The sequence below is a fragment of the Muntiacus reevesi genome, chromosome 2 (assembly GCF_963930625.1).
Source record: "Muntiacus reevesi chromosome 2, mMunRee1.1, whole genome shotgun sequence".
Classification (NCBI taxonomy): Eukaryota; Metazoa; Chordata; class Mammalia; order Artiodactyla; family Cervidae; genus Muntiacus; species Muntiacus reevesi.
In genome coordinates this window covers 269,822,237-269,839,293 of record NC_089250.1, presented here as the reverse complement: position 1 = coordinate 269,839,293, position 17,057 = coordinate 269,822,237, and the positions used below count along the sequence as shown (strand labels likewise).

The window sequence follows — 17,057 nt, the reverse complement described above, 5'->3', positions numbered from 1 at the left end:
CAAGAAGCCACCAGCTAATCTCTATCTAAACTATTTTCTGTTAGGCATATATGTGGCTACAGTACTTGTGGGGCTTTTTGCACCCCGCGGAGGGACCTATGCTTAATAGTTTCTTTTGTTAGCATACTCTGCTTAGGATGTTTAGAACAATCATGAGTATTTTGTGCAATGAGAGCACATATTTATCAAACAAGCTAGAATGCCAGCAAAAGGGTTTGAATTGAATCGTTTCCTTCATCCCTGGCCCCTTCACAGGGTACCAGCATCCAGGAGATTTATTAATTAGCTTTTAAGTTGGTCTTTATTCAGTGAAAGAGGAGCAGGAGAGCTCTCAGCAGGCAACACAAGAATCTGCAGCAGGGCAAATAAGAACAACAGCAGAAAAGGGGGGAGGATATTGGGTATGGTAGAGGCCGAGGCCAACCTGGAGGGTCCCTTATCCTAGACGGCCTTGCCTGTCAGGTATTATCCTCATGATCTCGTCATGGATGGGGTCCCGGACAGCATTGCCTGCCTGGTATTTTCTTCGTGACCTTGTCACGGGCGGGACCTCCCATAATGTCCCCCAACACACAGAGTCTGTTCCGAGGAGTAGCTGGAACCATTATCTTGAGTGTGAAACCATTATCTTGATGTGAAACCATCGTAATCTGAAAGAGACAAACATAACAATTGGATTTAAAAAGCCAGGGGCCAAAGATCTGTGATTAATTATCACAAATTATTGTGAGCAGGAGCTATAGCAGGAGTAAGAACCAGGTTACATTTTTTAGCAATTTTGATCCTGGTTCAGCTAGAGTCACACTGGTGCTACCCTCTCCAAAGGAATGGAGCCTTCTGCTGTGGTCTCACATGCTTTGATGTCTTTGTATTAGCCCAGAGTGACTGATGTAGGTGTGACAGACTCAGTTTCAAGTAGTTGGAGGAGTGAAAACCTGAACATTCATATAAAAAAATCAATCACAATTTTTCCCCAGTTGAAGAAGCTGGAATCCCAGTGTAGACCTGGCACTTCAAGGAGACCCGTATCTTGGTAGCCAGTTGTCTAGTTTTATCTAAGTAGGTTCTAACCTTTGATTCACATATTGATTCACATATTAATCAGAGCAGTTGTCATTGTTACTGACTTTAATGCTCCTCTAGGTATGAGAAAAGACAAAATCTGGGCTCATGAAAATCTTTGCCTGAGAGTATCTAACTATCTGAAGGCCTGTTCTGCCAGCTTTTCCCAGAGCACAGATGCCTCGTTCCTGATCTCCCTCCTCAATGCCTTTCAGGGCGTGTTGCAGGGCCGATGCTGCAGCAGGTCCAGATCTAATCCTAGCAGAGGCAGACGGCAAGTGCTGGTTTTCAGTTGGCATGGCCCCTTCCTGGCGATTTGACCATGGTTTTGGGGGCATATCACGTCCATTTTCTCCCATGGTGCTAGAAATGCTCATTCCTAGGTCTGGCAAAGATTCTGCTGACAGGCCACTAACCCAAGAAACAGGAGCCAATAGACCCTGGATCGCCTGTCTCACCCGCCTCTATGGTCCATGAAAACGTTCCCTCTTGTTGCTTCTTCCCACATCTAGAGTTTCACCATCACCCTCACTGATCTCATATCATCATTTTCTCAGCCGCTCAGTCACACATTCAATAATGGAAGAAACAATTGTGCAAAGCAGGCAGAAAGGCAAATAATATAGCTAGCAGTATTAGTAGGATCATAAGTAAGAATTTGAGAACCTGTTTTAAGTATAGTCAATATGCAACTTCGATGAAATGGACAAATTCTTAGAAAAGTATAACTTTCCAGAACTGAACCAGGAAGAAATAGAAGATCTTAACAGAACCATCACAAGCAAGGAAATTGAAACTGTAATCAGAAATCTTCCAGCAAACAAAAGCCCAGGACCAGATGGCTTCACAGCTGAATTCTACCAAAAATTTAGAGAACAGCTAACACCTATCTTACTAAGTTGCAGAAGAAGGTAAACTTCCAAACTCATTCTATGAGGCCACCATCACCCTAATTCCAAAACCAGACAAAGATGCCACAAAAAAAGAAAACTACAGGCCAATATCACTGATGAACATAGATGCAAAAATCCTTAACAAAATTCTAGCAAACAGAATCCAACAACATATTTAAAAAATCATACACCATGACCAAGTGGGCTTTATCCCAGGAATGCAAGGATTCTTTAATATCCGCAAATCAGTCAATGTAATACACCACATTAACAAATTGAAAGATAAAAACCATATGATTATCTCAATAGATGCAGAGAAAGCCTTTGACAAAATTCAAGACTCATTTATGATTAAAACTCTCCAGAAAGCAGGCATAGAAGGAACATACCTCAACATAATAAAAGCTATATATGACAAACCCACAGCAAGCATCACCCTCAATGGTGAAAATTTGAAAACATTCCCCCTAAAATCAGGAACAAGACAAGGTGTCCACTCTCACCACTACTATTCAACATAGTTTTGGAAGTTTTGGCCACAGCAATCAGAGCAGAAAAAGAAGCAAAAGGAATCCAGATAGGAAAAGAAGAAGTGAAACTCTCACTGTTTGCAGATGACATGATCCTCTACATAGAAAACCCTAAAGACTCTTCCAGAAAATTACTAGAGCTAATCAATGAATATAGCAAAGTTGCAGGATATAAAATTAACACACAGAAATCCCTTGCATTCCTATATACTAACAATGAAAAAGCAGAAAGAGAAATTAAGGAAACAATACCATTCACCACTGCAACAAAAAGAATGAAATACTTAGGAGCATATCTACCTAAAGAAACAAAAGACCTATACATAGAAAACTATAAAATACTGATGAAAGAAATCAAAGAGGACACAACCAGATGGAGAAACATACCATGTTCATTGATTGGAAGAATCAATATTGTCAAAATGGCTATTCTACCCAAAGCAATCTATAGATTCAGTGCAATCCCTATCAAGCTACCAACGGTATTTTTCACAGAACTAGAACAAACAATTTCATAATTTGTATGGAAATACAAAAAACCTCGAATAGCCAAAGTAATCTTGAGAAAGAAGAATGGAACTGAAGGAATCAACCTGCCTGATTTCAGATTCTATTACAAAGCCACAGTCATCAAGACAGTATGGTACTGGCACAATGACAGAAATATAGATTAATGGAACAGAATAGAAAGCCCAGAGATAAATCCACAAACCTATGGACACCTTATCTTTGACAAAGGAGGCAAGGATATACAATGGAAAAAAGACAACCTCTTTAACAAGTGGTCCTGGGAAAACTGGTCAACCACTTGTAAAAGAATGAATCTAGAACACTTTCTAACACCATACACAAAAATAACCTCAAAATGGATTAAAGATCTAAATGTAAGACCAGAAACTATAAAAGTCCTAAAGGAGAACATAGGTAAAACACTCTCCGACATAAATCACAGCAAGATCCTCCATGACCCACCTCCCAGAATATTGGAAATAAAAGCAAAAATAAACAAATGGGACCTAATGAAACTTAAAAGCTTTTGCACTACAAAGGAAACTATAAGTAAGGTGAAAAGACAGCCCTCAGATTGGGAGAAAACAATAGCAAATGAAGCAACAGAAAAAGGATTAATCTCGAAAATATACAAGCAACTCCTGCAGTTCAATTCCAGAAAAATAAATGACCCAATAAAAAAAAATGGGCCAAAGAACTAAACAGACATTTCTCCAAAGAAGATGTACAGATGGCTAACAAACACATGAAAAGATGCTCAACATCACTCATTATTAGAGAAATGCAAATCAAAACCACAATGAGGTACCATTACATGCCAGTCAGGATGGCTGCTATCCAAAAGTCTACAAGAAATAAATGCTGGAGAGGGTGTGGAGAAAAGGGAACCCTCTTACACTGTTGGTGGGAATGCAAACTAGTACAGCCACTATGGAAAACTGTGTGGAGATTTCTTAAAAAACTGGAAATAGAACTGCCATATGACCCAGCAATACCACTTCTGGGCATACACACTGAGGAAACCAGATCTGAAAGAGACACGTGCACCCCAATGTTCATCGCAGCACTGTTTATAATAGCCAGGACATGGAACCAACCTAGATGCCCATCAGCAAACGAATGGATAAGGAAGCTGTGGTACATATACACCATGGAATGTTACTCAGCCATTGAAAAGAATTCATTTGAATCAGTTCTGATGAGATGGATGAAACTGGAGCCCATTATACAGAGTGAAGTAAGCCAGAAAGATAAAGAACAGTACAGCATACTAACACATACATATGGAATTTAGAAAGATGGTAATGATAACCCTATATGCAAAAGAGAAAAAGAGACACAGAAGTACAGAACAGACTTTTGAACTCTGTGGGAGAAGGTGAGGGTGGGATGTTTTGAAAAAACAGCATGTATATTATATATGGTGAAACAGATCACCAGCCCAGGTGGGATGCATGAGACAAGTGCTCGGGCCTGGTGCACTGGGAGGACCCAGAGGAATTGGGTGGAGAGGGAGGTGGGAGGGGGGATCGGGATGGGGAATACATGTAACTCCATGGCTGATTCATGTCAATGTATGACAAAACCCACTGAAATGTTGTGAAGTAATTAGCCTCCAACCAAAAAAAAAAAAGTATAGTCAATATGTCCCAGGTCCTCTGACTTAGTTTGTTAAGTAAATGTAGCATGGTGTTAATCTCCTGGCTATAGATCATGGAGATTCCGACTTTTATCCAAAGATTGATCACTGAGGCAAGTCTTAGAGATGAACTTAGAGAGCCCCTTAATAATTCAGTTAGCTCTCATTAGCATTATAACATAAAAGCAAGGAACTGTGTCATAAGAGCTTCTTAGTAAACATAGACTTTAATTAACAAAACTAGAATTTAATATTTAGTGAAACATATTGTCTTTCTAAAATTGCCTCCATTTTCATTAAACTAGGCCGAGACTAATTTGTTTTAAAAATAAGTCTGGTGTGCTGACCACACAGCTTCTTCTATACTGACTCTGCCGTAATTCCTCAGGAGTCTGAGACTAAATTCCCAAAAGGCCTCTCAAGGCCAAGAATTTATTAATTTGCTCTACTTTTCCCCATTTATAAATGACTGACTAGAGAATAGAATTATCATTACTTTTTTACAACAAAAATATTTCCAGTCTTTATATTCTTCTCTCCCTGACAGCACATATCTGACTTGCCATACATACTCAAACATTTTCCTTGTCACTTTAGTAGATTTGAGTCCATAAATTTTAACCTTTAAAAAATTAACCCCCAGTGAAAACCAAGATGAAAGCAATTGTGAACTATTTGCTGCACTGGCAGTCTCTGATTAGCAAACTCAAGAACATATTTTAGAACCTCTAAAAACATATATTTTTCCAAAGTACAGTTTTTCTCAATGTAATAGAAGGCACATGTCTAATAGATTATGTCTATGTATAACTGACTCAAGTTCCTGAAAACCAAAAACAAGCACAACATCGGAAATCACGTCTACTCCAATAGAATATAAAAATTTAAATGACCAAAAATAATAGAGTGGGGCATGAAGAAATGTTGCCACCTTGTGGCCACTTTGGGTAGCAACAACTTAAAACCTGTGTAGATGGGCATGTATTATTTATTCACCAGGCCTTCAGGGATGCAAGGAATAAACACCTGTTGTCAACGAATGACCTTAGGTAGACCCTGGAAAAAGAACTCAAAACCTGGCAACTGGTCAAGAAGCCAACCTTGGGAGATAAGTTTTACTCACAGTCTTTCTAAATAATCACATGAAAAGATTTCAGTATCACTAAAACTTATAGAAATTCAAACCAAAACTACAATGAGGTATCACCTCACTCCGATCAGAATGGCCACTGGCAAAAAGTCTGCAAACAGTAAATGCTGGAGAGGGTGTGGGGAAACGGGGACCCTCCTACACTGATGCTGGCAAGGTAAGCTGTTAACCGTCAGTATGGACGACAAGGTGGAGGTTCCTCAAACAAGTGAAAAGACGATGAAATCACTACACTGCTTAACCCCATGCAGAAAAACATACGCCAAATCAATTAAAGATCTAAATGGAGGGATGGACAGTATAAAGCTTTTGAGGAAAATATACAGACCATGCTTTGATATAAATCGCATCCAGTTCTTTCTGGATTCATTCTTAGAATAATAAAATAAACTAAACAAATGGGTCCTCATTAACCTTAAAAGCATTTGAGCATCAAGGTAAACCTTAAATGAAAGAAAAAGACAACCCTCAGAATGGGTGGGGAAAAAAAGTGTTTGCAAATGGAGATACAAGGAATTCATCTCCAAAACATGCAAACAGTCCATGCAGCTCAATTAAAAAAAAAAAAAAAATAGAAAACTGGGCCAAAGATCAAAATGGGCATTTCTCCAGAGAAGGCATCCAGAGAAGGCATCCAGGTGGCCATAAAGTACGTGAAAAGATGCTCAGCGTCCCTAATCGTTAGAGAAATGCAAATCAGAAGTTCAGTGAGGGATCACTTCTCCCCAGTCAGCATGGCCACCTCAAAAATTCGACAATAAATGCTGGAGGGGGTGTGGAGAGAAGGGAACCCTCCTTCCCTGTGGGTAGAAATGTAAATCAGTGCATCCGCTCTGGAGGGGCTTTCAGACAGGCAACAACACAGTACCACGTGACCCAGCATCCCACGCCTGGGCGTGGATCCTGGGAAAACCAAATTTTCAAAACATACTGCACAGCAACCATCATGGCATCACTGGATACAATCACCAAGACACAAAAGAAACCTAAGTGTAGAAGACAGATGAATGGTTAAAGAAGATGGGGTTCAGATACCATGGCATTACCCAGCCAAAAAAGATGAAAGAATGCCACTTCCATTCAGGAAAGAACTAGAGACGTCACACTAGGTGAAGTAATTGAGACAAAGTATCACATGTTATCACTTCTAGGTGGAATCCAAACACGGAAACAAATGAACTTCTTTACAAAACAGTAATTTCATACACTTAGTAAAGAAACTTATGGTTACCAAAAATGAAGGGCGGGGTGCAGGGAGAAATATATGTTGAGAATAACATATACACACTGCAAATAATCCATAAGGACCCACTGTAGATCACAAGGAACCCTACTTTGACTCTATAAATAACCTATAAGAGAAAAAGAACCCAAAAAGAACACATATACATCTATGTATAAATGAATAATGCTGCTTTACACATACACACAAAAAACCCACAACAATGCAAGTCATCTATACACTCAAATTCAAAATAAACATAAAAAAGAATAGGAAAGAAAGAAAGACAAAAGAACTGCTGGTTCTGTTCCCCTCAGGCCTTGGGGATCTGGGCTGGGTCACATCCCTCGGGCCTGAGAAGGCTGGGTCCCCAGGCGGGACTGTCCTGGGGCTGAGGGCGCTGGGGAGGATATCCCAGCCAATGAGCCCCTCATCTCGATGGACATGGGCTTCCTGTTCCCCTCTGTATGAGTCCACAGTCTCCAGATCCAGGGGACCCTCCTGCAGCAGAACGAAATCTCGTCCCCCCCAAAGGATGGTGGGGTCTCTGGGCTGGAAGAGCCTTGCAAAGTGCCCTGGGCCCCGTGTCTCCTGGTGGCGGGGTTCCCACCTCCAGCCTCCTTCCTTAGGGTCACCCCACTGAGAGGACAGCTCCCTCTGCAGAGGGGTGTTGCAATCGTTGCGATCGCCTTAGGGATGAAGGGTAAGGGGGAAGAAGTAAGGAGACACAAGCCTTAGGGCTTTCCGGTTGGCGCTAGCGGTAAAGAATCCACCAGCCAATGCAGGAGACAGAAGAGAAGCGGGTTCAACCCCTGGGTCGGGAAGATCCCCGGGATGCTTTCTCACTGACAACCCAGAAAGCGGACTTGCCCTAAGGTCTGGTTGCCCAGGTAATCAGAGCGGGCACGAGGAAATGCTGCCACCTTGTGGTCATTCCCTGTAACAGCCCCTTGAAAACCGGTGCTGACGCTCTTACCAAGTCCTGTGGGGCTCTAAACCAGCCCTAAAGAAATCTTCCGGGGTAAGTCACACGAACAGAACTCAAACAGGGCTGACTTTCAAGAAGCCACTTCCCAGAGGTTAACTGTACTCCCCCGTAGAAAGTAAAAAGCCCATGGAAAGATACTCAACATCAGTAATTATTAAAGAACTGCAAATGGAAACTACCATGATCCATCACCGCACACGGCTCAGAACGGCCTCAAAAGATCTTCAAAGCTTAAGTGCTGCGGAGGGCGAGGGGAACAGAGAACCCTCCTACACCGTGGGCAGGGCTGTAAATGGGTGGGTGCAGCCACAAAGGAAAATATTTGGAGGTTCCTTAAAACATGAAATAGAGAGTTAACACATTTTTCAGCAATAGCACTTCCTGCTTTCATCTGGAAAAAAAATCTTAATTCAAAAGAATATGTACATTTCAATTTTCAGGGCAGCACTGTTCATAATAACCAAGCCAGAGCATTAACCAAAATATCCATTGACAGAAAAATGAAGACTAACTGGCCCATCTATACAGTGGAATACACTCAGAAAATAAAAATACCAGGGGCAGCAGCATGGATGTACCGAGAGATTATCACACTGAGGTATGAGACCAAAGACAAACATCCTAAAATATTACTTACAGGTGGAAGCCAGAAATTCATGCAAATGAAAAAACTTGCAAATAGAAACAGACCCAGAGTTTAAAAAAAAAAAAAAAACCAGTTCATTGTTGGTTTATTTTTTTTTAAAGTTGCAGGAGGAATATACTAAGAGGGATTAAAATGTACAGTTCGGTTCGGTTCAGTTGCTCAGTCATGTCTGACTCTTTGCAACCCCATGAACCGCAGCACGCCAGGCCTCCCTGTCCATCACCAACTCCCAGAGTCCACTCAAACCCATGTCCATTGAGTCAGTGATGCCATCGAACCATCTCAGCCTCTATGGTCCCTTCTCCTCCTGCCTTCAATCTTTCCCAGCATCAGGGTCTTTTCAAATGAGTCAGCTCTTCACATCAGGTGGCCAAAGTATTGGAGTTTCAGCTTCAGGATCAGTCCTTCTAATGAACACCCAGGACTGATCTCCTTTAGGATGGACTGGTTGGATCCCCTTGCAGTCCAAGGGACTCTCAAGCGTGTTCTCCAACACCACAGTTCAAAAGCACCAATTCTTTGGCGCTCAGCTTTCTTTATAGTCCAACTCTCACATGCACACATTACTACACAGCAAACAGGTAATCTAAAGGAACCACCTGAATAGCACAGGAAGTTGAAAGAATGCACTGTGATAACCTTCATGGGAAAAGATCCCAGAAAAGAACGGCTGTACATCTATTTATAACTGAATCAAGTTTCTGTACACCCACAGCAAACACGTCAGAAATCAACTCTATTAGGGAAAAAAAAGAAATTACCCAAAAAAGTGGAGGATGAAAAATGCTGCCGCCTTGTGGCTGCTTGGGTAACAACAACTGAAAAACCTGTGCATTTCATATTCACCAGTCCTTCAGGGATGTTAAGTAAAAACACCTATTCTCAACAAATGTCCTGGGGTAGGTCCTGGAAAAAGAATTCAAAACAGGGCAGATGGTCAAGAGGCCAGTCTTGAGAGGTCGGTTTTAATCACAGTTGTTTTTTTTTTTTTTTAATCACACGGAAACCTTTCAACATGAAGTAATTTTAGAGAAATTCAAATCAAAACTATAACTAAATATGAGCTAACCCCAGCCAGAATGGCTTGTGTCAAAAACTCTACCAACAGTAAACGGTGGAGAGGTTTTGGAGGAAAAGAAATTCTCCTACCCTGATGCTGGCAATGTCAGCTGTTAACAGCCAGAGCAGAGGACAACGCGGAGGCTCCTTAAGTGAAAAGTGAATGAAACTACGTCTCTCCCTAACCTCATGCAGAAAAGAAAGTCCAAATCAATTAAAGAACTAAGTGGAGGGATGGATACTCTAAACTTTTTGAGGAAAATATAGGCAAAACAGGTTTTGAAATAAATCACAGCACGTTCTTGGTTTTGCTCTTAGGATAACAACAACAACAAAAAGAAAACGAACAAAAACCTCAACAAAAGCAACCTCGTTAACCTCAAAAGCTTTTGCACAGCAAGGACCACCATTTCTTTCTTAAATGAAAGAAAAAGACAACACTTAAATTGGGGGAAATGGTTACAATAGATTTTAAAAGCGACTTGCTGCTGCTGCTGCTAAGTTGCTTCAGTCGTGTCGGACTCTGTGCGACCCCACAGATGGCAGCCCACCAGGCTCCTCTGTCCCTGGGATTCTCCAGGCAAGAACACTGGAGTGGGTTGCCATTTCCTTCTCTGTAAAAGCAACTTATTCATCTCCAAAAGCATGCAAACATTTCATTCAGCTCAATATAAAAAACAATCAATAGAAAACCAGGCCAAAGATCTAAATAGACCTTTGTCTTCAGATGGCATCCAGATGGCCATAGAGTATATGAAAGATGCTCAGCATCACTGTTAGAGAAACGCCCATCAAAACTGCAACGTGGCATCAACGCACACCCCTCAGAATGGCCATCTTCCAAAAGATCTACAAAGATTAAATGATGCGGAAGGTGAGGCAAACAGGAATCTTCCTCACTGTGGGCGGGGATGTAAATGGGTGGGGGCATCAATGAAAGAAAGCAGTATGAAGATGGCTGAAACACACTAAACATAGCTACTGCATGATCGGGCAAGCCCACCCATTGCCTTAGGTCCGGAGAAAACCATAATTTAAAATGATATTTGCAACCATATTTTCAAGGCAGTAATATTGGCAATATTTAAGAAAGCTTCCCCAGTGGCTCAGCTGGTAAAGAATCTGCCTGCAGCCTTTTACCTCGTTGCAGCCGAGAAAGCAACATGGGTCACCAGCAGCTCTACTGGAGCCATCCGAGAAAATTCGGCCAGGGTTCTCGCTCTTGCCGGGTCTGCTCAAACCGGCATGGTCTGATCCGGAAATACGGCCTCAATATGTGCCGCCAGTGTTTCCGCAAGTATGCTAAGGACATCGGCTTCATTAAATTGGACTAACTGAAATTCCTTAGATGGCTCATCAAGCATATCAACTTTAGGCGGAAATAATACTAGCTCTTTGTATGTAAAATAAAAGTTTTCAAAACTTCAAAAAAAAAAAAAAAAAAAAAAGAATCTGCCTGCAATGCGGGAGACCTGGATTCGAGCCCTGGGTTGGGGAGATCCCCTGGAGGAGGGCATAGCAACCCCCTCCGGTATTCTTGCCTGGAGAATCCCCCCAAAACAGCAGAGCCTGGCGGGCTACAGGCCATGGGGTCGCAGAGAGTCAGACACGACTGAGCGACTGAGCCCAGCACAGTGAAGAGCGTCGCCGAAATGTCCATCAATAGAGAAGTGAAGCCACTGACCCGTCTGCACGCGGGCGTCACTCAGCCGTCAGAAACAGCGAAAAATATCACTGTCGGCAGCATGGATGGACCGAGATTTGTCATACTGGGTGAAGTCAGTCAGCAAGGGAAAGAAATATATCACCTACAGGTGGAATCTATAAATTCATACGAATGAAAGAATTTATAAAGAGAAACAGACTCTCAGACTTAGAAAACCAACATGATTATTTTAAAAAAGCAGGTACAGGAGGGAGACATTAAGAGGTTGGGATTAAAACATACTTACAACTTATTATCAGATAGATAATCCAAAAGGACCTCCTGAATAACACAGAGATGTCCACCAAACATCCTGAAAGAACCGACCTGGGACAAACCAGAAAAAGAACAGGTACAGTTCTCCGTGTAACTGAATCAAGTTCCTGCAAACCCGAAACAAACACAACAACAGAAATCAACTCTACTCCAAGAGAAAACAAATATTAATTTAGCCAACAAAAGAAAGCCGCGGGACATGAAGGTGTGCTGCCGCCTCGTGGCCGCCTTTGGTAACAACAGCGGGGAAACTGCAGGCGGCGCTTAACACTCACAGGACCGAGGGCTGCAGGAGGAGACGCCTCTCCCCAACTGATGTCCTCGCTGGGCTGGGGGAAAAATTCAGAACAGGGCCAAAGATCACAGGCCGACCTCAAAAGATCAGTTTTACTCACATTGTTTTTAAAAACATCGCATGAAAAGCTTTCAGCTTCGTGAAATATTACAGAAATGTAAATAAATTTTTAAAAAATGCAAGGAGATATCAGCTCATAATGATCAGAGCGGCCTTTGTCAAAAAGCCTTCAAAACGATAACGGCTGGAGAGGTTGTGGAGAAAGGGGGGCCTCCTACGCTGAGGCTGGGACTGGAAGTTGTTAACAGCCACGATCGAGGACGGGGTGGAGGTTCCTTCAAATTGTGAAAACTGAAGGAATTTACACCTCTACCTAACCGCTTACGGTTAGGAACTTCAAATCGATTCAAGAGTTTTCTGTAGGGACGATTCCTCTAAATCTCTTGAGGAAAATATATGCAGAACACACTTTGACATAAATCACAGCAAGTTCTTTTTGGATCTACACTCAGAATTATTCAAAATAAAACTAAACTAAAAAAAAAAAAAAGGCACCTCATTAACCTAAAAACGTTTTGCACAGAAAAGGCAATCCTAGAGGAAAGAAAAAGACAACCCTCAGGATGGGAAAATAAATGTTTGCAACCGAAGTAAAAAACAAGGAATTCATCTCCAAAGATGCAAACTGCTGACACAGTCAAGATAAAAAAAAAAAATCAACCCAGCAGGAAAACAGGCAAAAATCTAAACGGACGTTTTTCCAAAGAAGGCATCCAGATGTCCATAAAGCACATGAAAAGATGCTCAGGACCACTCTTACAGAAATGCCAATCAAACTGCAACCAGGTGTCACTCACACCCCTCAGAGGAGCCATCCTCCAAAAGATCTCCAAGGATGAAATGCTGCGGAGGGCGAGGAAAACAGGGACTCCTCCTACACTGTGGGCGGGGGTGGAAATGAGTGGGTGCGGCCACAAACGAAACAGTATGGCGATTCCTTAGAACACTACACGAAGACTTAACACATGATCCGGCAAGCCCACTCCCGGTCTTAGATTCGGAGAAAATCAAAACTGAAAATCATGGTTGCACCTGTATTTTCAGGGCAGCAATACTGACAATCTCCAAGACAGAGCATAAATGAAACTGTCCTTCAATAGAGAAATAACCAGGATCTTGTCCATTAAAACTCAGCCATCGAAACAAATGAAAACAAGTCATTTTAGGAGCATGGATTGACCGAGAGATTTACCAAACTGAGTGAAGCCAGTCAGAGAGGGAAAGCGAAGGACCACATACACGGAGAATCTATAAATTCCTTAGGTGAACTAATTCATAAACTGAGACAGAATCACAGATATAGAAACACGAGTTTACATTTTTTTTTTTAAAGTTTGGGGAAGGGAAACATTAAGAGATTGGCGTTTACAGATACACACTACTTATTTTCAGAAAGATAATCAATATGGACCTACTGAATAGCACTGGAAGTCTACTGAATATACTCAAAGAACCTATATGGGAAAAGACCCCGAAAAATAATTGAAAAGATGTACCTCTATGTATAACTGAATCAAGTTCTTGTCAACCTAAAATAAACACAACAGAAATCAACTCTACTTCAATAGAAAATAAAAGTTAACCGTAATAAATGAATAGATAATTGTGACGCATGAGGAAATGCTGCCGCCTCGTGGCCTCTTTTGGTACAGCAACGGAAAATCCTGGGCTGAGGGCACTTCGCATTCACCAGGACTCAGGGGCTGTAAGGAAGAAACTCCTGCCTGAAGAAACGTCCTAGGTGCGTCGGGGAAAAAGAGCCAAACCAGGGCAAAAGATCACGAGGCCGATCTCCAAAGCTCAGTTTTACTCACACTGTTATTAAAAGTGTCACATGAAAAGTTTTCAACTGTGTGAAATGTTATAGAAATGTAAATCAAAACTGCAAGTCAAAAATGTAAAAGAAGAAACAGAAAGATATACCCATTTGGATGCAGAGTTCCAAAGAATAGCAAGGAGAGATAAGAAAGCCTTCCTCAGTGATCAGTTCAAAGAAAAAAGGAAAACAATCGAATGGGAAACACTAGAAATCGCTTCAAGACAATTAGAGATACTAAAAGAATATTTCATGCAGAAATGGGCACAATGAAGGACAGAAATGGTATGGATCTAACAGATGCGGAAGCTGTTAAGAGGAGGTGGCAAGAATACACAGAAGAACTGTACAAGAAAGATCTTAATGACCAAGATAACCACGATGGTGTGATCACTCACCTAGAGCCAGACGTCCTGGAACGCGAAGTCAAGTGGGCCTTAAGAAGCATCACTATGAACAAACTAGTGGAGGTGATGGAATTCCAGCTGAGCTATTTCAAATCCTAAAAGATGATGCTGTTAAAGTCCTGCACTCACTATGCAGGGAAATTTGGAAAACTCAGCAGTGGCCACAGGACTGGCAGAGGTCAGTTTTCATTCCAATCTGAAAGACAGTCAATGCCAAAGAATGCTCAGGCTACAGCACACTGGGCTTCCCTGGTGGCTCAGAGGTTAAAGTGTCTGCCTGCAATGCGGGAGACCTGGGTTCGACCCCTGGGTAGGGAAGATCCCCTGGAGGAGGAAATGGCAACCCACTCCAGTATTCTTGCTGGAGAAATCCATGGGCAGGAGCCTGGTAGGCTACAGTCCGCGGGGTCCCAAAGAGTTGGACACAACTGAGCGACTTCACTTTCACTTTCTTTCACAGACCAGTAAAGTAATGCTCAAAATTCTCCAAGTGAGGCTTTAACAGTATATGAATCGAGAACTTCCAGATGTTCAGGTTGTATTTAGAAGAAGCAGAGGAACCAGAGATCAAAAGGAGGGAAGCCCTAAAGGAAAAACAAAATAGCCCTCAGGAAAAAAAAAAAGTTACAGTCAAGGTGAAAATAAAGAATTCATCCCCAGAACATGTAAACAACCCATGCTATTCAATAGAAAAAGCAGAAAAGGGCAAAGATCTAAACGGATATTTCTCCCCAGAAGACATCCAGGTGGCTATAAAGCACAGGAAAAGATGCTCACATCACTAGTTATTAAAGAAATTAAAATCAAAACTACAAGAACGTATCACCTCACACAGTTCAGAATGGCCTATGTCTTAACGTTTACGAACAAAATGGCAGAGAGGACGGGGAGACACGGAACGCTCCTGCACTGATGCTGGCAGTGAGCTGTTAGCAGTCAGGGTGGAGGACAGGGAGGAGCTTCCTTAAACAAGGGGAAAGGGAAGGAATTTACTCTCTCCCTAACTGCTTACAGAAGAAAAAATCCAAATTGCTTGAAGATTAAATGGACGGAAGATCACTCTAATCCTCCTGAGGGAAATATAGGCAAACACACTTTGACATGAATCACAACACGTTCTTTTTGAATCTATGTTTAGAATAATTAAAACTAAAACAAAACTTTAAAAAGGTACCTCATCACCTAAAAAGCTTTTGCACTGCAAGGGCAACCGTAAAGGAAAGAAAAAGACAACCATCAGAATGGGAAAATAAATGTTTGCAACAGATGTTTAAAATAATGAATTCATCTTCCAACATGCAAACTGCTCACGCAGCTCATGATAAAGCTGCAAAAAAACAAAACAAAACAAAACAAAAACCCTATCAGTCCAATAGAAAAACCAGCAAAGAGCTAAATGGATATTTCTCAAAGGAAGGCATTCAGATGGACATAAAACACATGAAAAGATGCTCAGGATCACTTTTAGAGAAACACTAATGAAAACTGCAGTGAGGTATCACACTTCGCAGAAAATCCATCTTCCAAAAGGGCTTCAAAGGTTAATTGTTGCTGAGGGCAAGGGTCATGGAGAATCCTCCTACATTGTGGGTGGGAGTGTAATTGAGTGGATGCAGCCACAAGGAAAAGAGTGTGGAAATTCTTTAGACACTAAATATAGACATGCCACACGATCTGGCAAGCCCACCCCTTACCTTACACCCAGAGAAAATCATGATTTAAAATGATAGTTGCACCTCTGTTTTCAGGGCAGCACTACAGACAATATCTAAGACAGAGCATCAACCAAAGTTCCATCTATAGAGAAATGAAGAGTCTCATGTCCATCTAAACACTGGAATACACTCCAAAAGAATGAATGAATGACATTTTCAGGAACATGAATGGGCTGAGAATTTATCATACTCAGTGAAGTCAGAGATGAAAGAAGAAATATCACTTAGAGGGGGCATCTATACATTTATACAAATTAACTATAAACAGAAACACACTCACAGACATAGAAACCCAACTTACAACTTTAAAAAAAAATGTAGTGGCAGGGAGATATTTAGAGATGGCGATTAACAAAAATACAGTACTTTTTATCAGATAGATAATGCCAGAGGACCTACCACATAGCACAGGGAAGTCGCCGGATACACTGGAAGAATCTATATGGGGAAAGACTCCAAAAAAGAACAGAAGAGATATACATCTGTGTATAACTGAATCACGTTCTTGTAAACCTAAAACAAACACAACAGAAATCAACTCTACTCCAATAGAAAATAAAAATTAACCGAAAAATAAAAAAAGAGAAAGAGAGATATCAAGGGAACACTTCATGCAAAGATGGGCACAATAAAGGACAGAAACAGTATGGACCTAACAGAAGCAGAAGATAATGAGGAGAAGTGGCGAGGATACAGAGATGAACTATACTGGGCTTCCCCTGTGGCTCAGCGGGTAAAGAATCCTCCTGTAATGTGGGAGACCTAGGTTCAATCCCTGGGTTGGGAAGGTTCCCTGGAGAAGGAAAGGCTACCCACTCCAGTATTCTGGCCTCGAGAATTCGACAGACTGTATAGTCCATGGGGTCACAAAGAATTGGACATGACTATTAAGGAGAGGTGGTGAAAAAACACAGATGAACTAGACTAAAAAGATCTTGTCACATCAGATAAGCCCGATGGTGTAATCACTCACTTAGAGTCAGAAATCCTAGAGTGAGAAGTCAAGTGGGTCTTAGGAAGCATCACTATAAACAGAGCTATTGGAGATGATGAAATTCCAGCCGAGCTATTTCAAATCCTAAAA

General features: G+C 41.5%; 2 protein-coding genes and 1 pseudogene across 2 annotated transcripts in view; 2 read left to right on the top strand and 1 right to left on the bottom strand.

Annotated features, from left to right (window-relative positions):
* Window positions 1–17,057, bottom strand: part of LOC136157556 (zinc finger protein 678-like) — a 466,372-nt pseudogene that overhangs the window by 322,629 nt on the left and 126,686 nt on the right.
* The window catches only part of LOC136157568 (zinc finger protein 135-like), a 466,540-nt gene that overhangs the window by 323,942 nt on the left and 125,541 nt on the right, over window positions 1–17,057 (top strand). The gene's annotated exons all lie outside the window — the stretch shown is intronic.
* Window positions 10,834–17,057, top strand: part of LOC136161629 (small ribosomal subunit protein uS14-like) — a 539,148-nt gene continuing 532,924 nt past the window's right edge. The window contains exon 1 of the mRNA XM_065926633.1: window positions 10,834–11,089. Coding sequence (XP_065782705.1) covers window positions 10,863–11,033 — 171 coding nt within the window. The 5' untranslated portion in view covers window positions 10,834–10,862 and the 3' untranslated portion in view covers window positions 11,034–11,089. The remainder of the gene's footprint in view (window positions 11,090–17,057) is intronic.